This window comes from Oncorhynchus mykiss, chromosome 15, assembly GCF_057628025.1.
Source record: "Oncorhynchus mykiss isolate SJ-2025 chromosome 15, ASM5762802v1, whole genome shotgun sequence".
Classification (NCBI taxonomy): domain Eukaryota; kingdom Metazoa; phylum Chordata; class Actinopteri; order Salmoniformes; family Salmonidae; genus Oncorhynchus; species Oncorhynchus mykiss.
In genome coordinates this window covers 55,893,883-55,918,242 of record NC_143036.1, presented here as the reverse complement: position 1 = coordinate 55,918,242, position 24,360 = coordinate 55,893,883, and the positions used below count along the sequence as shown (strand labels likewise).

The following is a 24,360-nucleotide window of genomic DNA, read 5'->3' as shown; positions in this document are numbered from 1 at the left end:
CAGAACGAGCAACGTCAGAGTCCGGAGTATAAATAAATATAGTACCAGTCAAACGTTTGAACACAGCTACTCATTCAAGGGTTTTTCTTTATTTTTTACTATTTTCTACATTGTAGAATAACAGTGAAGACATCAAAACGTTGAACCAACACATATGGAATCATGTAGTAACCAAAAAAGTGTTAAACAAAATATATTGTATGTTTGAGATTCTTCAAAAAAGCCACCCTTTGCCTTGATGACAGCTTTGCACACGCTTGGCATTCTCTCAACCAGCTTCATGAGGTAGTCACCTGGATTCTCTCAGCATACACGATTCCATGTGTGCTGTTTCATAGTTTTGATGTCTTCACTATTATTCTACAATGTAGAAAATAGCAAAAACAAAGAAAAACTCTGGATTGAGTAGGTGTTCTAAAATGTTTAACCGGTGGTTATTGTGGAGTCCATTGCTCCCCCTTCCTCTCCCCTTACATTACGTTTAGATGTATCCGTGTTTTTCATTTGGTCTGTGTAAGGATGTTTTTACAGTGATTCAGACTGTTCTGTGAGAAAGTGAGAAATGATCCATTGACGTATGTATGTGGTGCACCGCAGCAGATTGGGCCGACTACGCAGTCCAACCTCATTCTTTGCGTTTCTGAGGTCAGGAGGGTAATTATTTGCATCTGATGCACAGTGGGACTGGTGTTGATGACGCAGGCAGCTAGGGAGAGTGCGAAACCATGTGATATATAGTTGATTTACATAGGACCAGAGGGAGTCTGTCTGCTTTAGGTGTTTTTCAGCATTGTCATGGAAATGAATCCAAATCAAATCTGATGAAAACAGAAACCACTTTTTGAACCAGAGGGAACAAAGTTTATCCTAGGACTAAGTTTAGACTGATGTATCCGTATCTGGAGCTGAGATAATGACTGTTTGTCCGTGTGTTCGTCCCTGTAGACCACTGATTCCTGCTGCTTGGGTGTCTGCTCATCCTGATGGAAGTGATTTAGGACACCAGACACGTCCCTATTACCGCTCCCAATGTAATCAGTGGTGTGTCCAGGCAAGGGGTGAGATGGTTAATGTAGCTCCTCAATAGCCGGACCATTAGACCTGCTCTAAGCCAATCACAGTCATCCAGAGCCCCTCTCTGCCCCTCTCAGTAGCCCTGCCACAGGGACTGTACCTGCCCCAGGGGACTGGACAGGGACAGAGGGCTTCCAGACACACACACGCAAGCACACACGCACGCACGCACGCACGCACGCACACACACACACACACACACACACACACACACACACACACACACACACACACACACACACACACACACACACACACACACACACACACACACACACACACACACACACACACACACACACACACACACACACAAGACTGATGTCACTCACACGCACTCACAGGAAGCAACAACATGAGTCATGGTCTAGAGGGGGATAGAGAGGCAGGTCAGTGTCAGAGAGTGATACACCTGCAGTGTATTTCCATCAACATTTGTAATACTATCTCACCCAGCTTTCATACTTTTACATGTCTGTTTTAGTGTACAGTATACTTCAAATGTTCCTGTGTGTCTTGTCTAGACGAGTGTTCCTTGCTTAAAAGGAGTTTGTCCTATTCTCTGTGTATGACTTTGTTTTCTGTCTGTAGAGTGTCAATCCAAGCCTCTTTCTAACACGGTAGCTCCAATTCAGACATCCATGGGAGTCGTGCCAAATAGCAGACTTTTAACCTGCCTCTGTGTCTATCTGTCTGTCAGTCTGTGTCCATTGATCTGACCTCTGTCTGTGGTTCATCGCGGTTCTCACGGAGCACTAAGAGTGATTTGTCTGGTTCTGTTCAATTAATCTGCAGAGCAATAACCTCTGTCATAAAAACATTCCCAGATGGAAAAAGGTGCCCACTTGCCCAAATATGCCTGGTTCAGGGTGGCCTCCAACTTTACAACGTTAATATGGGCACGAGCCCATATTTCACATTTTGAAGGAATTCTAATGGTTTCTTTTATTTTATGGTGTGTTTTTCCTGGATATGTTTGGAAATTAATTTAGATTTTTTTCCCCCCCTTATTTTACATTTACAGCAACGGCCTGGGGAATATTTACAGAGGAGAGGAGGGGGGATGAATGAGCCAATTGGAAGCTGCCCTCTAATTTCTGCCTACTACATACGTTGCAGTTCTCAGAGAAAATGTAACAAAGAAATGAAATACACTCGTATGGGTAATTTTAACTGGCGGGCAAGGTCAGGAAAATCACTTTGCACTCAAACGTCTTGTTTAATTCTGTAGTGTAAATTAGATTGATACTGTAGTAAAATAGCCTGTCAATGTTCCACCTCTGGCAGCCTGTTGTACGGTATTGACTCTATACTAATTCAGAGCATTGATTGAGAATCATTCAAGTTTAATAGGCCTGTAGGTTGGTAAGTTTTCAAACTGTAAATACCCCCAGACAGATGATTACGATCTGATGTTCAGGCTCTGAGTTTAATGTCTCCTCTGACCCAACAGATGCTTCACCTAGATCCACATGCTCCTAACGTGTGGTCTACCCACTCCTCCCTCCCACAGCCTCTCCTCCTCCTTCTCCCTTCGTCATACCAACCTCTCCCCTATATCTCACCCTTCACATCCCCTTCCCCTCTCCCTGACCTCACCCCTTCTTCCTCTCACACCTTTTCCCACTCTTTCGTCTCCTCTCCGCCTTCCCTTAGTCACCGTCACACTCACCTCTCCCCTCCTTCCCCCAGTACACAGCAGGTCCGTGAGGTACTGAGTGACGCAGGAAGATAATGTGATCAATAAGCAATCCCAGAACAGGCTCCGTACTGATCGACAGGACCGACAGACAGAGGGACAGACGGCCAGACACAATTAGCATCAGTAAGCACAGCTGATGGCCCATGGTGACGTAGATGAGTGGTCTCTCTCCGTGAGTCATCAGCCCCTCCCAAGGGTCCCTTCAACAAAACCCACCAGCATGACTGCCACTGTGAGTGAGAGAGTGATGGTGAGAAGGAGTAGACGTAGAGTGAGGGAGGAGGAGAGAGAGAGAGGGACATAAATGATGTGAGATTGAGGTAGGGGGGTACAGATGGAGTGAGAGTGTGAGGGACAGGGGGAGTATGAGAGGAAGCGAAGATGGGAGGAGGAATATAGATGAGAGAGTGAGGAAGGAGAGGAGTTGTGATGTAGTGAGTATGTGTTCCAGCTTGACTGAACCCAGATCAGATGTGCAGAATCAGGTATTTCCTCCAGGGAGAAGAATGCTGTATAATCCCACCGGGGACACCGAGTGTTGTCTCTCTGCAGACTCTCTCTCTCCCTTCTTCTCTCTCCCCCCTCTCCCTCTTTTCCCCTGTGGACTCTCACCCTCTCTGGTGGCTAAGATATAAGCTGCAATCTTCAGATGAAGAGGTCAATGGCGATACCAGCTTCTAGGAAGGAAGCTCCCAGTGGCACATGTTTTCTTGGGACCCCTCCGTCTCTGTCAAGCAAAATCTTGGCCCTGAAACTTAACCAACGGGGACACACACATGATTAGATAAGAACGCACTGCACTGAAGAATGGAACAGGGAGACAGAGGAGGATGGAGGAGCCCTAGACAGATGTTAAAATAAAGGAGGAGGCCTGTGGCGTATAATGCTCTTAAGGTACAGAGTCAATGTGGCAGTGAATCAAAGTTTTAGATTTATTCGGGTTTAGATTTATTAGGATCCCCATTAGCCTACGCCAATGGCAAAAGCTAGTCTTACTGGGTGCCGACACAACGAAAAAGACATTACAGACAAAAGTTCATTTGAAGTTGAGACAAATAGTTTGAGACTTTAACGGGTTAATAACTGCACTCGTGAGATGTAGCTAGCTGTCTGATGTACATGATGATGTAAATGTAAATGTTCCCTGGCCCTGTGTCTGTTGTTTACAGCTGAGGCCACTCGTAGCAGCTGCTGGCCAGAACGGCTTTGTCTCACCTCGTTATGTAGATGAGCCCTGGGCCCTCTTCGGGCCTAGAGTGGTCCAGTCGTGACCCGCAGGGACGGCAGAGGGGAGGGAGAGAGGGCTATCTGCCTGTCACTCAGCCAAGGGCTCTCTCTCTCTCTCTCTCTCTCTCTCTCTCTCTCTCTCTCTCTCTCTCTCTCTCTCTCTCTCTCTCTCTCTCTCTCTCTCATTCGTCAATAGTGTAATGGTGTAGTCGTAACGTGCGGGTGCGTTGTGACGCAGGCCTGTCCGTCATGTTATTCAGCCAGGGGTCCTTTCAGAACAGTCTAAAGACACTCTTACAGGGGCAGGCCATTCACAACACATACCCTTTATTCCTTACAAGGACTTGTTTATTTGGGTGACTTCAACACCTGTTCCCTTGTTTAGTCCCATCCCCTACACACCAGCTCCATCTCCAGTCACATATACCCCAGTTTATTTCTCCAGCTTCACAACCCCAGTCCCAACTCTGGGTTTCTAGCAACCAGGTTTTTATAGGTGTGTCCACGGTCCGAGTGGTGTAGTTCATCCATTCTCTATAGTCGTCTATGGGTTTTCCTGTCCGGTGGCTGGGGGTGGCCGGAAGCCTAGTGGTTAGAGCGTTGGGCCAGCAACCAAAAGGTTGCGGGATCGAACGCCAAGCTGACAAGGTAGAAATCTGTCATTCTGCTCCTGAACAAGGCAGTTAACCCACTGTTCCCCGGTAGGCCGTCATTGTAAATACGAGTTTGTTCTTAACTGACTTGCCTTGTTAAATAAATCAGAATAAGATAACAGGGGCAGGGTTGTGCTGTTGCAGCATGCATGTCTCTTAGTGTTTCACAGCTCTGTCCGTGTATGTGGTCCCTCCATTACTCACCTATCGCTCCAACATGTAAACATGTGGTGTGTGAATGCTGCCATGGTGCCACTGATTTTGTCGAATGGTAAAATTGAGAAAAACACATGGAGTCCTTTTCAGAGTTGCGTTTAATCAAGTGTTTTTGCATGAACATTTACTGTACGGAACCACTGGTTGGTTTTAAAGGTCTTGGTCGATACAGGATATACAGGCAGTCAGTCAGATTTGCTGGCGCTGTAAACGATTTACACTGGGAATGTAACACACAGGCCTGGTGTGTGTGTGTGTGTGTGTGTGTGTGTGTGTGTGTGTGTGTGTGTGTGTGTGTGTGTGTGTGTGTGTGTGTGTGTGTGTGTGTGTGTGTGTGTGTGTGTGTGTGTGTGTGTGTGTGTGTGTGTGTGTGTGTGTGTGTGTGCGTGCGCATGGAAGCAGACTATAGTAAACACAGTAAAATGTGTCAATATTCATAATGTGTATGAGAGCTGCTAAAAAAATCCATGGCAGAAAAATTGGGATCAACTTCACCCGTCATTTATGAGGCATTTACCAGACTGTTTCATTCAAAAGGACTCATATTAACTTTACATATTCAGTACGTGTGACCCCTGCAGGAATTGAACCCACAACCTTGTCATCTTCACCAGTTGAACGTGTTGTGTTTTCACACAGGGAAGTGTTGGACTAGGCAGATGCGTGAACCACAGAAACACCAACCCCATAGTTGAAATGACCCTCACGCTAAGTAATTTCTATGGGCAGCATGAATGTTCCATTATTTGTTAATGGGCTTGGAAGGCCTTGAAACCCTCAGGAGGATAACTAACAAGGCATCTAGATACTGTTTAGTAGCCAACACTGTTAAAACCACACCCAGATCCAGTGTGTGTGTGTTTCTGTGTGTTGGTGCGCGTGTCCATGCAAACGCAGGTGCACCTGTGTGTGTGTGTGTATGTGCACATCTGTGCGTGTCTGCATGGGAGGCAGATCATACAGCATCCAAAAGTGTTAAAAGTAAACCTCCAGCAGCCCTGCCTTTCCTCTCCTGGCTGTCTGATCCCCCCCCCCCCCGACCAGAGTTAATGAATCTATGCCAGGAGTCTAGCAGCAGCAACCCCCTCTCTTCCTCCCTCCTATAAAGTGTCAGGGTTTCAGGCTTCAGGCCAAATTCTCACTGGTGCAAGGAGGCCTGATGAGGGTCCAGGGGATTGGCTGGCAGCGTCTGTCGTCCAATTCCATGTCCAGTTGGAAGGCGTCTGTGAGCTCTGTGCTGCGTTTCATTCCAAAATGTTTTGTTAGCGTTTGCCTTCGTTCACTTCCCTTTGTAGATCTGAGATGATTGGATTGGTGAAAGGGGAGGGAGTAACTATCTGGAATGAAATGTAGCCCAAAACTCAGGTGCATGACTGGTCTTTTCCAGAGTCCAGAGAGAGAGAGAGGAGAGGAGGGATGGACTATCTGGGGTAGAGTTTAGCTGAAATACAGGGGTAGTTTAGAGTGTCTAACGCCCTGAGAATGAGTCTGGAAAGAGGCTCCACCTGCAGGTGTAAAGCAGCACCCCACATTGTTAGCAATCTCCCCTAACGAGGAGAAACAAATCAAGTAGATAGAGAGACAGTCATCCCAAGTCCGGGAATGTAACTGATTGAAATCCAGAGCTTAAATTACTAGAGAGGAGAGAGACAACATAGAGGGAGAGAGAAGGGGAAGTTATCCCTGCTGGCACTAGATTGGAAGTGAACATTTTATGCGCCATGCGTTTGGACAGCCAAGGAGCCTAAATTGATATGAAGCTATCGTTAGAGAATGATATTACCGTGGCCCCGGGCATCATAAAACAAGTATTATGCTGGTTATGAATGAATCATAGAGCTGTGAATGGTAATCTGGCACAACACTGCATTAGGCCCCAGTGGTTTCCTACCCTCCCATAGTCTTTACATTATCACAAGTGCATTAGAGCCCTAATGAAGGCCATCTGAGAGAGCAGTGGGGCTGGGTGGAGGGCCCACATACAGGTTTGACCAGGTGGAGGTGTGTGTGTGTGTGTGTGTTAGTGACGCGTGGGTCAGCTGTTTGTTCACCCATCCGCAAACGGCCAACTATATGTGATCGAGTGAAAATCTGAGGCCCAGACCCTAACCCGCTAATATAGAAAATACGCTGTACAGTCAGAGATGACGAAGCAATGTTTTGACGTACCATTTCAGACAGGCCTATGTTTGTTCTTGTAATTTCGGACATTTTGGTAGGCTATTTGTTTGTCAACTATACTTAGATACATGCAGCTTCTCTTCTGTCATTGCTTGTTGCCCTAGAATACTAAATAAGTCCTTGCTCACCAGGATAATGTTATACATTGATAGAATGAATGATTCAATCTAGTTGACATTGGTCAAGTTTTCCCTTTCTTCTCAGCTTCTCTCGCCCTGCAAATACTTTTAGGGACCGGGGATAAAATGCAATAACCCCCAAAAAACGAAATATTTTTTATGCACAATTTCCAAATGACATCAGTTTGACCCGTTTTAGAGAAATTAAAAGCTGTCAAAACTACCCAACATGTTTCTGATATGATTTCGACGTAGATGCATATTTTATGTAGTTGAAATACTATCAGATTTTATGAAGCTGATAAAGAGATCACCTTCATAGACCTTTATTCACTCAAGACACTGAAAAAAGTCAATCATATTTCTCCACTCCTTCATCCACACAATATTTCATGACCCTAAACCCGCCCACCCTGCAGATGTAACCACGGTGATTGTGGGTTCTGAGTCAAACACGCATCACTATTGTATGTGACTACAATGAGCAGGGCAAAGAGACAGAGGGAGAGATAAGGAAGACACGCAGAGAAGAGGGAAAGATGAGAGAGATGAAGATAGAGGCTGAAGAGAGAGAGCAAGCGAGATACTGAATTGAGAGCAAGCGAGATACTGAATTGAGAGAGAGAGAGCGAGCGAGATACTGAATTGAGAGAGAGAGAGAGCGAGTGAGATACTGAAGAGAAAGAGCGCACAAGATACTGAAGAGAGAGCACGCGAGATACTGAAGAGAGAGACCCAGCGAGATACTGAAGAGAGAGAGCATGCAAGATACTGAAGAGAGAGACACAGTGAGATACTGAAGAGAGAGAGCGAGATACTGAAGAGAGAGACCCAGTGAGATACTGAAGAGAGAGACCCAGCGAGATACTGAAGAGAAAGACCCAGCGAGATACTGAAAAGAGAGACCCAGCGAGATACTGAAGAGAGACCCAGCGAGATACTGAAGAGAGAGAGAGCATGCGAGACACTGAAGAGAGAGCGAGTGAGATACTGAAGAAAGAGACCCAGCGAGATACTGAAGAGAGAGAGCGAGATACTGAAGAGAGAGACCCAGCGAGATACTGAAGAGAGAGAGCGAGATACTGAAGAGAGAGACCTAGCGAGATACTGAAGAGAGAGAGCGAGATACTGAAGAGAGAGACCCAGAGAGATACTGAAGAGAAAGACCTAGCGAGATACTGAAGAGAAAGACCCAGCAAGATACTGAAGAGAGAGACCCAGCGAGATACTGAAGAGAGAGCGAGTGAGATACTGAAGAGAGAGACCCAGCGAGATACTGAAGAGAGCGAGCGAGATACTGAAGAGAGACCCAGCGAGATACTGAAGAGAGAGAGCGAAATACTGAAGAGAGACCCAGCGAGATACTGAAAGAGAGAGAGTGAGATACTGAAGAGAGAGACCCAGCGAGATACTGAAGAGAGAGACCCAGCGAGATACTGAAGAGAGAGACCCAGCGAGAATCTGAAGAGAGAGACCCAGCGAGATACTGAAGAGAGAGACCCAGCGAGATACTGAAGAGAGAGAGCAAGATACTGAAGAGAGAGAGAGCGAGATAACGATACCAGAGAGAGAGAGAGCGATACGAGAGAGAGAAAGAGAGCGATATGAGAGATAAGAGAGAGAGAGCAATGTGAGAAAGAAAGAGAGAGAGATCGATACGAGAGAGAGAGAGATCGATACGAGAGAGAGAGAGAGAGAGAGAGAGAGAGATACGAGAGAGAGAGAGAGAGAGATATTAGAGAGAGAGTGATACGAGAGAGACACTGACTGATGAGAGAAATGACTACAGGACAAAATATACTGATACTGAAGAGCGAGAGAATGAGACACTGAAGAGAGAGAGTGAGATACTGAAGAGAGAGAGTGATATACTGAAGAGAGAGAGAGTGATACGAGAGAGAGAGACAGAGAGAGAGAGAGTGATACGAGAGATAGACTGACTGACTGACGAGAGAGAACTGCAGGACAAAATAAAAACCCTCCAACCCAAAAAGGCCTGTGGTGTTGATGGTATCCTCAATGAAATTATACAATATACAGACAACAAATTCCAATTGGCTATACTAAAACACTTTAACATCATCCTTAGCTCTGGCATCTGATCAACCCAATCCACAAAAGTGGATACAAATTTGACCCCAATTACTACCGTGGGATATGCGTCAACAGCAACCTTGGGAAAATCCTCTGCATTATCATTAACAGCAGACTCGTACATTTCCTCAGTGAAAACAATGTACTGAGCAAATGTCAAAATGGCTTTTTACAAAATTATCGTATGACAGACCACGTATTCACCCTGCACACACTAATTGACAAATAAACAAACCCCAAAAAATGCAAAGTCTTCTCATGCTTTGTTGATTTCAAAAAAGCGTTCGACTCAATTTGGCATAAGGGTCTGCTATACAAATTGATGGAAAGTGGTTTTGGGGGAAACATACAACATAATAAAATCCATGTACACAAACAACAAGTGTGTGGTTAAAATTGGCAAAAACACACACATTTCTTCCCACAGGGCCATGGGGTGAGACAGGGATGCAGCTTAAGCCCCACCCTGTTCAACATATATATCAACGAATTGGCGAGGGCACTAGAACAGTCTGCAGTACCCGGTCTCACCCTACTAGAATCTGAAGTCAAATGTCTACTGTTTGCTGATGATGATCTGGTGCTTCTGTCACCAACCAAGGAGGGCCTACAGCAGCACCTAGATCTTCTGCACAGATTCTGACAGACCTGGGCCCTGACAGTAACCAAAATAATGGTGTTCCAAAAAAGGTCCAGTATCCAGGACCAAAAATACAAATTCCATCTAGACACCATTGCCCTAGAGCACACAAAAAAACTATACATACATTGGCCTAAACATCCGCGCCACAGGTAACTTCCACAAAGCTGTGAACGATCTGACAGATAAGGCAAGAAGGGCCTTCTATGCCACCAAAAGGAACATAAAATTTGACATACCAATTAGGATCTGGCTAAAAATACTTGAATCTGTTAAATAATCCATTGCCCTTCATGGTTGTGAGGTCTGGGGTCTGCTCACCAACAAAGATTCACAAAATGGGACAAACACCAAATTGAGACTATGCATGCAGAATTCTGCAAAAATATCCTCTGTGTACAACGTAAAACACCAAATAATGCATGCAGAGTAAAATTAGGAATTAAAATAGATTTTTTGTTGTTTTTTGTTGTTGAATTTTACCCCTTTTTCTCCACAATTTCGTGGTATCCAATTGTTTAGTAGCTACTATCTTGTCTCATCGCTACAACTCCCGTACGGGGTCGGGAGAGACGAAGGTTGAAAGTCATGCGTCCTACCAAACACAACCCAAACAAGCTGCACTGCTTCTTAACACAGCGCCATCCAACCAGGCAGCCAGCCGCACCAATGTGTCGGAGGAAACACCGTGCACCTGGCAACCTTGGTTAGCGTGACCTGCGCCCGGCCTGCCACAGGAGTCGCTGGTGCGCGATGAGACAAGGATTTTCCTACCGGCCAGACCCTCCCTAACCCGGACGACGCTAGGCCAATTGTGCGTCACCCCACGGACCTCTCGGTTGCGGCTGGTTACGACAGAGCCTGGGCGTGAATCCAGAGTCTCTGGTGGCACAGCTGGCGCTGCAGTACAGCGCCCTTAACTACTGCGCCACCCGGGAGGCCTCACAATAGATTTTTGGGGGGTTTGAAAGATTTGATTTACACAACATGCCTACCACTTTGAAGATGCAAAATAAGACAAAAAAAACAGAACTTGAGCGTGCATAACTATTCACCCACCCAAAGTCAATACTTTGTAGAGACACCTTTTGCAGCAATTACAGCTGCAAGTCTCTTGGGGTATGTCTCTGTAAGCTTGGTACATCTAGCCACTGGGATTTTTGCCCATTCTTCAAGGCATAACTGCTTCAGCTCCTTCAAGTTGGATGGGTTCCACTTGTGTACAGCAATCTTTAAGTCATACCACAGATTCTCAATTGGATGGAGGTCTGGGCTTTGACTAGGCCATTCCAAGACATTTAAAGGTTCCCCTTAAACCACTCGCATGTTTCCTTAGCATAATGCTTAGGGTCATTGTCCTGCTGGATAGTGAACCTCCGTCCCAGTCTCAAATATCTGGAAGACTGAAATAGGTTTCCCCTCAAGAATTTCCCTGTATTTAGTGCTATCCATCATTCCTTCAATTCTGACCAGTTTCCCAGTCCCTGATAATGAAAGACATCCACACAGCATGATGCTGCCACCACCATGCTTCACTGTGGGAATGGTGTTCTCGGGGTGATGAGAGATGTTGGATTTGTGCCAGACATAGCGTTTTCCTTGATGGCCAAAAAGCTACATTTTAGTCTCATCTGACCAGAGTACCTTCTTTCATATGTTTGGGGAGTCTCCCACGTGCCGTTTGCTTATTTTAATTTATTTTTTAATTTGTATGTACACTCTTCCATGAAGCCCAGCTGTGTGGAGTGTACAGCTTAAAGTGGTCCTATGGACAGATACACCAATCTCAGCTGTAGAGCTTTGCAGCTCCTTCAGGGTCATCTCTGATTAATTCCCTCCTTGGCTGGTCCGTAAGTTTTGGTGGGCTGCCCTCTCTTGGCAGGTTTGTTATGGTGCCATATTCTTTCCATGTTTCAAAAATGGATTTAATGGTGCTCCGTTGGATGTTCAAAGACCCGTCCGCGATGGGGCTGGTTTTCTCTTTGTAATATGTGATTGACTGTAGACCCTGCCACATACAGTTGAAGTCGGAAGTTTATATACACTTAGTTTAGAGTCATTAAAGCTCCACAATTTTCTTGTTAACAAACTATATTTTTGGCAAGTCGGTTAGGACATCTACTTTGTGCATGACACAAGTCATTTTTCCAACAATTGATTACAGACAGATTATTTCACTTATAATTCACTGTATCACAATTCCAGTGGGTCAGAAGTTTACATACACTAACTTAACTGTGACTTTAAACAGCTTGGAAATTTCCAGAAAATGATGTCATGGCTTTAGAAGCTTCTGATAGGCTAATTGACATCATTTGAGTCAATTGGAGGTGTACCTGTGGATGTATTTCAAGGCCTAACTTAAATCTCAGTGCCTCTTTGCTTGACATCATGGGAAAATCAAAATATATCAGCCAACACCTAAGAAGAATAATTGGTTCAAGTCTGGTTCATCATTGGGAGCAGTTTCCAAACGCCTGAAGGTACGCAAGTATAAACATCATGGGACCACGCATCCGTCATACCACTCAGGAAGGAGACGCATTCTGTCTCCTAGAGATGAATATACTTTGGTGCGAAAAGTGAATATCAATCCCAGAACAACAGCAAAGGACCTTGTGAAGATGCTGGAGGAAACAGGTACAAAACTATCTATATCCACAGTAAAACAAGTCGTATATCGACATAACCTGAAAGGCCACTCAGCAAGGAAGAAGCCACTGCTCCAAAACCGCAATAGAAAAGCCAGACTACGGTTTGCAACTGCACATGGGCACAAAGATCGTACGTTTTGGAGAAATGTCCTCTGGTCTGATGAAACAAAAAAAGTTGTGTCAAAATGGCTTAAGGACCAGCAAGTCAAGGTATTGGAGAGGCCATCACAAAGCCCTTACCTCAATCTTATAGAAAATGTGTGTGAAGAACTGAAAAAGCATGTGCGAGCAAGGATGCCTATAAACCTGACTGAGCTCTGTCAGGAGGAATAGGCCAAAATTCACCCAACTTATTATGGAAGCTTGTGGAAGGCTACCCGAAACATTTGACCCAAGTTAAACAATTTAAAGGCAATGCTACCAAATACTAATTGAGTGTATATGAACTTCTGACCCACTGGGAATGTGATGAAAGAAATAAAAGCTGAAATAAGTCCTTCTCTCTGCTATTACGACATTTCACATTCTTAAAATAAAGTGGTGATCCGAACTGACCTAAAACAGGGAATTTGTGCTAGGATTAAATGTCAGGAATTGTGAAAAACTGAGTTTAAATGTACTTGTCACGCCCTGGTCGAAGTATTTTGTGTTTATCTTTATTTATTTGGTCAGGCCAGGGTGGGGCATGGGTTTTTGTATGTGGTGTGTATGTATGGGGATTGTAGCTAGTGGGGTGTTCTAGTTAAGTCTATGGCTGTCTGAAGTGGTTCTCAATCAGAGGCAGGTGTATATCGTTGTCTCTGATTGGGAACCATATTTAGGCAGCCATATTCTTTGAGTTTGTCGTGGGTGATTGTCCTTAGTGTCCGTGTTTATGAGCACGAGAATTAGGCTGTTTCGGTTTTCGTTACGTTTATTGTTTTGTAGTTTTTGTATTTATTTGTGTTTACGTTGTGTTATTAAACATGGATCGAAATCTACACGCTGCATTTTGGTCCGACTCTCCTTCTACCGAAGAAAGCCGTAACAGTACTTGGCTAAGGTGTATGTAATCTTCCGACTTCAACAGTACGTCTCGTGTCTGAGCCATTGGATTGCGACTCTACTTTGTCTCTATAATGACGCTAAGCTTGTTTGATTGCCCCGCGGAGGGAATAGCTACACTGTTTGTATTCGGTAATGTTTTCATGTTTTTTAGTACACAGAGTTGTACGAGATCTTCAGTTTCTTGGCAATTTCTCGCATGGGATAGCCTTCATTTCTCAGAACAATAATAGACTGACGAGTTTCAGAAGAAAGTTATTTGTTTCCTGCCATTTTGAGCCTGTAATCGATCCCACAAATGCTGATGCTTCAGAAACTCAACTAGTCTTAATAAGGCTTCTTTAATCGGAACAACAGTTTTCAGCTGTGCTTTTAAAATTATAAACTTGGATAAGCTAACACAACGTGCCATTGGAACACAGGAGTGATGGTTGCTGATAATGGGCCTCTGTACGCCTATGTAGATATTCCATTAACAATCTGCTGTTTCCAGCTACAACAGTCATTTACAACATTAACAATGTCTACACTGTATTTCTGATCGATTTGATGTTATTTTAATGGACAAAACATGTGCTTTTCTTTCGAAAAACAAGGACATTTCTAAGTGTCCCTAAACTTTTGAACGGTAGTGTACATAATATGACATTTGTAATGTCTTTATTCTTTTGGAACTTCTGTGAGTGTAATGTTTGCTGTTAAGTTTTATTGCTTATTTCACTTTTGTATATTATCTACTTCACTTGCTTTGGCAATGTTAACATATGTTTCCCATGCCAATAAAGCCCCTTGAATTGAACTGAATTGAGAGAGAGATACTGAAGAGAGCGAGAGATGTACCAAAGAGAGAGTTAGCGAGAGAGATATTCTGAAGAGAGAGAGATACTGAAGAGAGAGAACGAGAGAGATAGTGAAGAGAGAGAGCGAGAGTGAAGAGAGAGATACTGAAGAAAGAAAGATACTGAAGAGAGAGAGAACGAGAGAGAGCGAGAGTGAAGAGAGAGAGATACTGAAGAGAGAGAGAGAGATACTGAAGAAAGAAAGATACTGAAGCGAGAGAGATGGAGATCGAGGCTGTAGAGAGAGAAAAAGAGACTTGAGAGAGAGACTGGAGAGAAGAGAGAGTCAATACCAGTGTTGGTGTTTTGTTCATGGTAAATTAAACACACTGCATCATCATCCTCTTATTAGGTAGATTGCCTCATCTGTCATTTAATAACACACAGACAAACAGAGTTCTCGTTTGCACCTCTGCCTCTCCATCCTCTGTCATCCTCTATCATGCTCCCTTCATCCTTTGTCATCCTCCCTGAGAGTTCTTTAATGCTCTACATTTCTCTTTCTGTCTAAATGAACAAAACACTTAGAGAGTTAGTAGGAGGACATATCAGGCTCTCTGTTTGCTCATTAGATTTTCATGAGCTGTACACTCACTGCTTACTCACTCCCCTCTGGTTCAGTGGTGGTCCAATGTCTCCTGTTCTTCTGACCAGGGACTTCTTTTTAACATTTGAGTCATTTAGCAGACACTCTTATCCAGAGTGACTTGCAGTAGTCAGTGCAAGCATTTCTATACTGGTCCACCGTGGGAATTGAACCCACAACCCCTGGCTTTGCAAGCGCCCGTGCTCGACCATTACGGGACTCAGACTGAGCCACACGGGACCCAGTTACTCTGTTACTGGTAACTTGTTTAGAACTGGTTGGTTCTGATGGCTCTGTTGATTAGCGTGTCGTGACTAGTACACAGTCTCTATCACTGGAGTATAGTGGGTTTGATTCCTTAGTGGGCTACTGTATCATGTGTCAACTGTAAGTCACTTTGGATAAAAGTGTCTCCTAAATGACTCTATTATTTATACGATACATTAAAGCGGTCCCTGGATAAAACTGGAAACAGTTTAAAATCCTAAACCATGGAAAGGAACACTGCTCTCTTTCAAATGCTACTTCTCTAATGATTTTACCAGAGAACTCAATCAAATGAAAGGTACAGCCCCGGGCCTCTATTTTTACTGAAAGTTACTCTGCTGCACTTCTAGGAAAACAGCCCAGACAGACCATAATATAACATATAGACCTACAGGTTTTTATTGGAAGTCTAGGAAAACAGTCATAAACAATGTTGACGCTTGAGAGACGTCTTTGACAGATGAGAGAAGCTCAAAGCTGTCGGACATAGCCTACATTGTAGACTTGGTTCACTTAATGGGCATTTGGCTGAGACTCCCCATCCAACCACGGAGAAGATCAGGTGGGTCTTTCTCTGATCATTAGCCTCTCTGTATGTTTCCTGGTATTAAAACCTATGTGTGTATATATATTGTAACAACATACGCAGCTAACTACAGTGTGGTCAGAGGGAGAGAACACATATGTGGACTAGAAGCAGAATATGTATTTTTTCCCCCTAAGTAGATACAACACCTGTCTAGTTAATCAGGATGTTGAGTGGTGGTTAGGGGCTTGACTGGCGTTGAGTTGTCATTAGTAGGGGTTAGGGTAAGGGGACTCAGGACAAAGACTGGGGTCAGTGTTACTGAGGGAGGGAGACGACTACAGTACCAGCCTCTCCTCTTCGCGGAAGAGTGGAAGAGGCAACAAAAAAAAACACCCAGAGAAAAAGTATCGGAATTATCCTTTTATAAATAAATGTTGTTTCCCCTGACTCTCTCTCTCTTTTTAAAAAGGTTGTGTTAAAATAATCGAGGTTGAGTTTGTGGCTCAATGGGAATCTGGGTGAGGACCCCACCAATAAGAAGTGTTACGTAATGTTACTGTAGGTAACGCACAGCCGGCCGTCCACAGACACAGTCAGCTAGTCAATGCAGGACTCATTCTCAACAGCTGAGTTAAGTCGCCCCATCAGACTGCAAAAGACTGGACACTTATAATACGAGGACACCTCTTTGCTCCCTGCAAGCAGATACTCAAATCAGAGACAATATAACTGATTTTAGAGGGACTCGTTCACCTTGTTGTACATCGGTTCAAACAGTGAGAATATTCAAGCTACTGTATATTTCAGTCAGTTTATGGATTCCCTCTTCGCGGCAGGTAGCCTAGTGGTTAGAGCATTGGGCCAATAACCGCAAAGGCTGCTGGATCGAATCCCCGAGCTGACAAGGTAAAAATATGTCGTTCTACCCCTGAACAAGGCAGTTTACCCACTGTTCCTAGGCCATCATTGTAAGTAAGAATTTGTTCTTAATTGACTTGTTAAATAAATAAAGGTTAAATAAAATAAAAATATATAATAATTATCCTGCCCCTGCCTTACCATGAAGATTATGCCAGGGTAAACTAGTCTCTGTAACTGTCAGCAAAATGGCAATGATGCTGTGATGTTGATTCTGCGATGCTTCCTATCTGGCGATGCGAGTGTAAACGAGCCTGCACTTAGCATGGCGTGCCTTCAGGAGGGAGGTTAGTGTGTGTGTGTATGTTAGTACTGTGTGTTGTCTATTTGCTAATTAGAGTGATTAAAGTTTTAGCCTGGCAGAGGCCATTATGCTGTGCTGAAAGGCTCGGTACGCCCCAGCCTCACTGTGAAATGACGTTAAAGCCTTGTTGAACAAAATAGAAAGTGTTGAATAGAGGAATAGAAGGGAGGAATGAGAGGGGGACGTAGATGAAGATGAAGCCTGCAAGCGTAGGTAATGCGCTCTTTTCTTCATCAGCACCGCCTCGCATTTATTTTTAGCCCTCAGCGGAGGGAGGGGGGGGAGGGGGCTTGGAGAGATAGTGGAGGATGATAGAGAAGAAGATACTGTAATACAGTAGTAGACTGGAGTAGACTGGAGGGTAATGGTGAATGCACTCTAAACTGGTGTCTCTCTCTCGTCTCCAGATGATCTCACAGACTGAATGGGACCACAAGAGGGGTGCCCGGGGATCCCAGGTAGGACAGAGAAGGGGAGAAAGGGGGAACATGCTTAACTCTTTATTGAATGAACACTTCAGGTCAGTACAGTGATGGGGAGGGAGGAGGGGGAGAAAGGATGGAGAATACTTCTGTCTCTAACCGTATTGAATGAACACTGACGGAGCGAGAAATCGATAACACTACTTCTCACTTCTCCACCTGACTGACCAGTGCTTGCGTGCATATCCCCTCCTCTCCTCCTTTCCGCCTCTCCCCCTCTCTCCCTCCCCCCTGGTCAGATGGAGCAACTGCTGTCTCAGTCTGATCAGGAAATACTTAAATACGTTCCTTTAGGTGGGTGGTTTTGTTTTAAGAGTCAGGCAATTACAGAGCAACATAAAATTGCATGCCTCAACATTGATCTAAAGTCAGTTTGTGGTTTTCTCCCCTAGTGGTTAAGGTTAGGATTAGGGGAGGATAAACTAATCCTAGATCTGTGTCAATCTCAGTAACTGAAAAGTCAATAGTTAAAATCCCGAGCTGGCCAATTGGAAAAATCTGCCATTCTGCCCTTGAACAAGGCAGTTAACCCCCAACAACAACTGCTCCCTGGGCACCGATGATGTCTATTAAGGCAGCCCCCCCAGCACCTCTCCGATTCAGAGGGGTTGGGTTAAATGTGGGAGACACATTTCGGTTGAATGCATTCTGTTGTGCAACTGACTAGGTATCCCCCTTCCCCTAGTTATTATTAGAGATGATGGTGATGCTATAGGCATACAGTAGGAAATGCAACTCTGTAGACTGCAGTAAATGGGGAATAACTGGAGATTATTGATTTTATAGGCATACGTTCCAAAAATATATGTAATAATGGAAACATGTAGAGAAATAAATGACACTAGAACTGGCTGAACAATGTGTCTGAGTGTGCATAAGCATTGGGATATTGGGATATTGACATTATTCCAGTCTTGTCCCATCTGGGAATGGGAGTGTCTATATGTGTGTATTTTAGCTCAGAAAAGAGCAGGTCTAGAAAGAGAATGTATCGCTCATCCCACAGTGTCTCTTCAGTCCCTGATATGAATGCTCGGCTATGCAAAGCCAACTGACATTTACTCCTGAGGTGTTGAACTGTTGACGCTGCTGGTCATCTATGAACATTTCAACGTCTTAAACAACGATCTTGCCTACATGACCATGTAATCTTATAATCACCACCCGGCACAGCCAGAAGAGGACTGGCCACCCCTCGGAACCCAGTTCCTCATAGGTTCCTGCCTTTCCAGGGATTTTTTTCTTAGCCTCTGTGCTTCTACCTCTGCATTGCTTGCTCTTTGGTGTTTTAGGTTGGGTGTCCAGCCAGGTCACTCGAGATCCAAGGAGATATTTGACATTCGTCCAGGTACCCAGGGCGTCGGGAGATGCCTTTAAAACTGGCCACTAGGTGCAACAGTAAGGACTATTACCATTAAGTAGGCTTGTGGCTTGCTGAGGCATTGCGGATGGGGATAGTGGATAGGAGAAACCAGCGAGCTCCGGCTCTGAGGGTCGCCTGCTCAGTCCCAGCACTAGGAACTCTTTTTTAAATATATATTTTTTTTAACCCTATCCCAAACCTTAACCCTTACCGTACCCATTCGGAAATGAATTCCTAAACCTGGAAAACACTTGAATACCTGTCACGTTTACTCCCACTCCCCCACTCCTGTCACCATCGTTACGTGCACCTGCCCCTCATGAGACTCACCTGGACTGCATCACTTCCATGATTTCCATCCCTCTACCTGTCACTCCCTCAGGTTCATTCCCCAGTCAGCCTTGTTGTTATTTTCCTGTTCTTATGTCCAGATGCTGTTCGTGTTTAGTTCCATGTTTATTTATTATTAAATCCACACCCGTACTTGCTTCTCGTCTCCCAGCGTCTGTGTTACAATACCGAAGTCAAACCGTGTCAAACTGTGAGATCGTGTTATCTGTATATCCCTTTGTGACAGCTGCTGCTCTTAAAAAGGGCTGTATAAAATACATTTGATTGATGAATGCACTGCCATGCTCTCAATAGTCTAACGTGGCTTCCTCTCCTCATCTCTTCTGCTCATATCCTCCCCTTCATCGCTCCTTATTCATTGTTTACTCATGAGAAAACGTTGTACTAGTGAAAGCAAATACCTGGTAAAAAGCCTCATCCTATTGCTCTCAGCTGTGTCTTCAGTGTCACAGAAGATGAAAGATGGGGGACACGAGGAGAGGATGAAGCCACTTTAGACTACTGAGACATGTCTGTGATGTGTGGGTAGCACTGTACTAATGCAAATCACCCACTTGTATTATTTCTCGTCTTTTCACACTATTAATAATCAAAGGGAAACTCGTAGGACGGGATGACGCGTTGTTGCGTCCAATTTAACCCAAATAACTATTTTTATTGTGTAGCACTCACTTTGCTCTTTATCCCTGCGTCTCCTAGCAACAGGCTATTTTCTATATAAATGCTTCCTGTCTGTCTGCCCACCTCGGCGGAGCGACGAGTGGAGGAGCACCTAGGAGCATTCTCTCACAGGATTGGCTGAGGCAGGAGCAGGCGAGGGCCAGAGGGTTGTCGGGACTGACTGCACATGTGGTACAGTTGGGGCAGAGGAGAGAAGGGTGTGAGAGAGGAAGGGAAAGAGAGAGGGAGAAAAGAGAGGAGTGACAGTTTACTTTCTGAGGAGGGAGGGAGGACAGGCACCATAGTAGGGCAGCTACTGCGGCCGAGACGAAGAGATTCAGGAGTCAGGCATCGGGTGTTTAGTGTTAGGCATTGGTCCCTGGTTGTGTGCATTGGTGCTATGATGAACAAGGCGTACACGTTGGGTACCATGAGATGCTATCAGGAGACCACCCATCCTCCCAAACAGGTGGGCTCTTTACCGGTGTGTATGTTTTCATCTGTGTACACTGTACTTTTTGTTGTTGTTGTTGATTCAACCAATTATTATTTAGTAACTGGTTCCACAGACTTTTATAGTTTACTAAACTTTTCGGGTCAAAGTGATACCTGAACATAACATTTTTTGGTTAGCCCAAACATAGCTTTAACGTGACAAGACGTAAGTTAGGAACGCCCACACATTAAAATTGTGCTCATAACACAGAATGTTTTCAACATACTTGATTACATTGTGCATTTATATGGAAATTATTATTCAACATGTCCTCACCTGGGATTGGAACTCACAACCTCTTGGTTCATACAATTCCAAGCTACGTCACGTCAGTGTCAATGACTGGTTTCACCTGTATTCCTAGACTTTACACTTCAAAGTGAAATGCAGCTCTGTTAAAAGTCAACTCCCGAAAAACGATTTGATTTATCGTAGTGATTAAGGGTCAACATTAAAACAGAAAACCCTAGAATAAGTCACGTGGTGGTGTGTCAGGAAGTTAAGAATGCCGTGAACCAGGAGGTTGTGAGTTCAAATCCCATGTAAAGAAGCATAGAATCGTATCTGTTATGTGGTACGCATATCTGTACCTGCTTCAAAGATAGTGTCTGACAGGGAAGCAGGTCAGCTTGGGCTTCCACCCCTAGAGGATTTGAAGAGATCTGTGCTGGCCTAATGGCAAACTATACATTGAAATGTAAATGATGGCACACTGGTTCACATCACCTGTTGAAGTCAGTAGAACCCAGGTAGCCTGACACTAGCCTAACAGTAATCCAGAAACAGTGAGGAAGGGTTTGGGGAAGCTACTTCAAAGTTCACAACAGGGCAGAGCGGCAGGAACATTGTGCAATTTTAGGAAAATAGAGTTAAGAAAATATTTACTAAATAAACTAAAGTAAGAAAAAAAAAGTTGAGGTCATTTGTACATGTAGGTAGAGGTAAAGTGACTATGCATAGATAATAAGCAGCGAGTAGCAGCAATGTAAAAGCAAAGGGGGTGGGTTTCAATGCAAATAGTCTGGGTGACCATTTCATTAATTGTTCAGCAGTCTTATGGCTTGGGGGTAGAAGCTGTTAAGGACCCTTTTGAACCTAGACTTTGCGCTCCAGTAGTGCTTGCAATGCTGAAGCAGAGAGAACAGTCTATAACTTGGGTGACTGGAGTCTCTGACAATTTTTTTGGCCTTTCTCTAACACACTGCCTAGTATATAGGTCCTGGATGGCAGGAAGCTTGGCCCCAGTGTTGTACTGGGCTGTACGCACTACCCTCTGAAGTGCGTTATGGTCGGATGCCAAGCAGTTGCCATACCAGGTGATAATGCAACCGCTCAGGATGCTCTCGATGGTGCAGCTGTAGAGGATCTGGGGACCCATGCCAAATATTTTCTTCACAACATTCTTGTTGTATTTGGACCATGATAGATTGTTGGTGATGTGGACGCCAAGGAACTTGAAACTCTCAACCTGCCCCACTACAGCCCTGTCGATTTGAACGGGGGCATGTTCGGCCCTCCTCTTCCTGTAGTCCACGATCATCTCCTTTGTCTTTCTCACGTTGAGGGAGAGGTTGTTGTCCTGGCACCACAATGCCAGGTCTCTAACCTCCTCCCTATAGGCTGTCTCATCGCTGTCGGTGATCAGGCCTATGATCATTGTGTCGTCAGCAAACTTAATGATCGTGTCGTGTTTGGCCACACAGTCTTGGCAACTCACTCCTGAGGGGCCCCCATTTTGAGGATCAGCATGGCAGATGTGTTGTTGCCTACCCTTACCATCTGGGGGCGGCCCGTCGGGAAGTCCAGGATCCAGTTGCAAAGGGAGGTGTTTAATTCCAGGGTCCTTAGCTTAGTGATGAGCTTTGTGGGCACTATGGTGTTGAACGCTGAGCAGTAGTCAATGAACAGCATTCTCACATACAGTTAAATTCGGAAGTTTACATATACTTAGGTTGGAGTCATTAAAACTAGTTTTTCAACCACTCCACAAATTTCTTGTTAACAAACTATAGTTTTGGCAAGTCGGTTAGGACATCTACTTTGTGCATGACACAAGTCATTTTTCCAACAATTGATTACAGACAGATTATTTCATTTATTTCACTGTATCATAATTCCAGTGGGTCAGAAGTTTACAAACACTAAGTTGACTGTGCCTTTAAACAGCTTGGAAAATTCCAGAAAATGATGTCATGGCTTTAGAAGCTTCTGATAGGCTAAATGACATCATTTGAGTGGATGTGGATGTATTTCAAAGCCTACCTTCAAACTCATATTCCAGTCTGTGCTAGCAAAACAGGCCTGTAGCGTAGCATCTGCGTCATCTGATCACTTCCATATTGAGTGAGTCACTGGGACTTCCTGTTTAGTTTTTGCGTGTAACCAGGAATCAGGAGGATAGAATTATGTTCAGATTTGCCAAATGGAGGGCGAGGGAGAACTTTGTACACGTCTTTGTGTGTGGAGTAAAGGTGTTTTTTTCCTCTGGTTGCACATGTGACGTGCTGGTAGAAATGAGGTAAAACGGATTCAAGTTTGCCTGCATTAAAGGCCCCGGTTACTAGGAATGCCATTTCTGGATGAGCATTTTCTTGTTTGCTTATGACTTATACGGCTCTGTGTCGTCGTTCAGCCACGACTCGGTGAAACATAAGATATTACAGTTTTTAATTTCCCATTGGTAGGATAGTCTCGAACGAAGCTCATCCAGTTTATTCTCCAGTGATTGCACGTTGGCCAATAGAACGGATGGTGGAGGCGGGTTACCCACTCGTCGACAAATTCTCACAAGGCCTCTTGATTTCCGCCCCCTGTATTTCCTTATTTTCTTCATGTGAATAACAGGGATTCGGACTTTGTCTGGGAACAGCATTATGTCCTTCTCGTCAGATTCATTAAAGAGGTGAGTAATCGCTGTTCTGATTTCCAGAAGCTCTTTTCAGTAGCATCAACATTATTGTCACGCCCTGACCTTAGAGATCCTCATTATTATCTATGTTTGGTTAGGTCAGGGTGTGACTCAGGTGGGAAAGTCTATGTTTACTATTTCTTTGTTTTTGGCCGAGTGTGGCTCCCAATCAGAGGCAGCTGTCTATCGTTGTCTCTGATTGGGGATCATATATAAGTTGCCATTTTCCTTTTGGGTTTTGTGGGATCTAGTTTTCTGTTTAGTTACTGTTGCCTGCCAGAATGATGCATTTTTCGTTTTTTTGTCTTTGTTATTTTGTTTTGGTGTCGTCAATAAAAAGACGATGTACGCCTACCACGTTGCGCCTTGGTCCACTCTTCATTCTACAAACGAGAGCCATTACAATTATGTACAAAATAAGTGACAAACAATGCGAAAAAAACGCACAAAATAGCACAATTGGTTTGGAGCCCATAAAACGGCAGCCATCCTTTTTTTAACTAGGCAAGTAAGTTAAGAACAAATACTTATCTTCAATGACGGCCTAGCAACAGTGGGCTAACTGCCTTGTTCAGGGGCAGAATGACAGATTTTTACCTTGTCAGCTCAGGGATTCAATTTGGCAACCTTTCGGTTACTAGTCCAATGCTCTAACCACTAGGCTACCTGCCGCCCCATTCTGGTATATCCTTCTGAAAGTAGGATAAACCACCCTTCGTCGGAGGATAACTTTACCACAAAGTTGTATTATTGCACTTTTATTTGACTAATTCCTTCTGATTGTTCTGTAGCTATCGGAATGTGTGAGTATTGTACTGTGTCAGTGAATGTTATTGACTGTAGTAATAGTGTAGAGCAGGGCTCTCCAACCCTGTTCCTGGAGAGCTACCATCCTGTAGGTTTTCACTCCAACCCCAATCTAGTACAGCTGATTCCAATAATTAGCTGAATCAGGTTAATTACAACTGGGGTCGGATTGAAACAGGAACAGGGTTGGAGAACACTGGTGTAGAGTACTGTGATAATACTGTATTAGAGTATTGTTGACTGTAG

At 44.3% G+C, this 24,360-nt stretch overlaps 1 protein-coding gene across 2 annotated transcripts in view; it reads left to right on the top strand.

Annotated features, from left to right (window-relative positions):
* LOC110490286 (phosphodiesterase 3A, cGMP-inhibited) overlaps window positions 1-24,360 on the top strand; it is an 84,252-nt gene that overhangs the window by 25,596 nt on the left and 34,296 nt on the right. The window contains exon 2 of one of the 2 annotated variants that reach the window (XM_021563586.3): window positions 17,455-17,505. The exons of the other annotated variant lie outside the window; for it this stretch is intronic. Within the exon in view, the coding sequence (XP_021419261.3) occupies window positions 17,455-17,505 (51 nt within the window). The remainder of the gene's footprint in view (window positions 1-17,454; window positions 17,506-24,360) is intronic. 2 annotated transcript variants of the gene reach the window in all.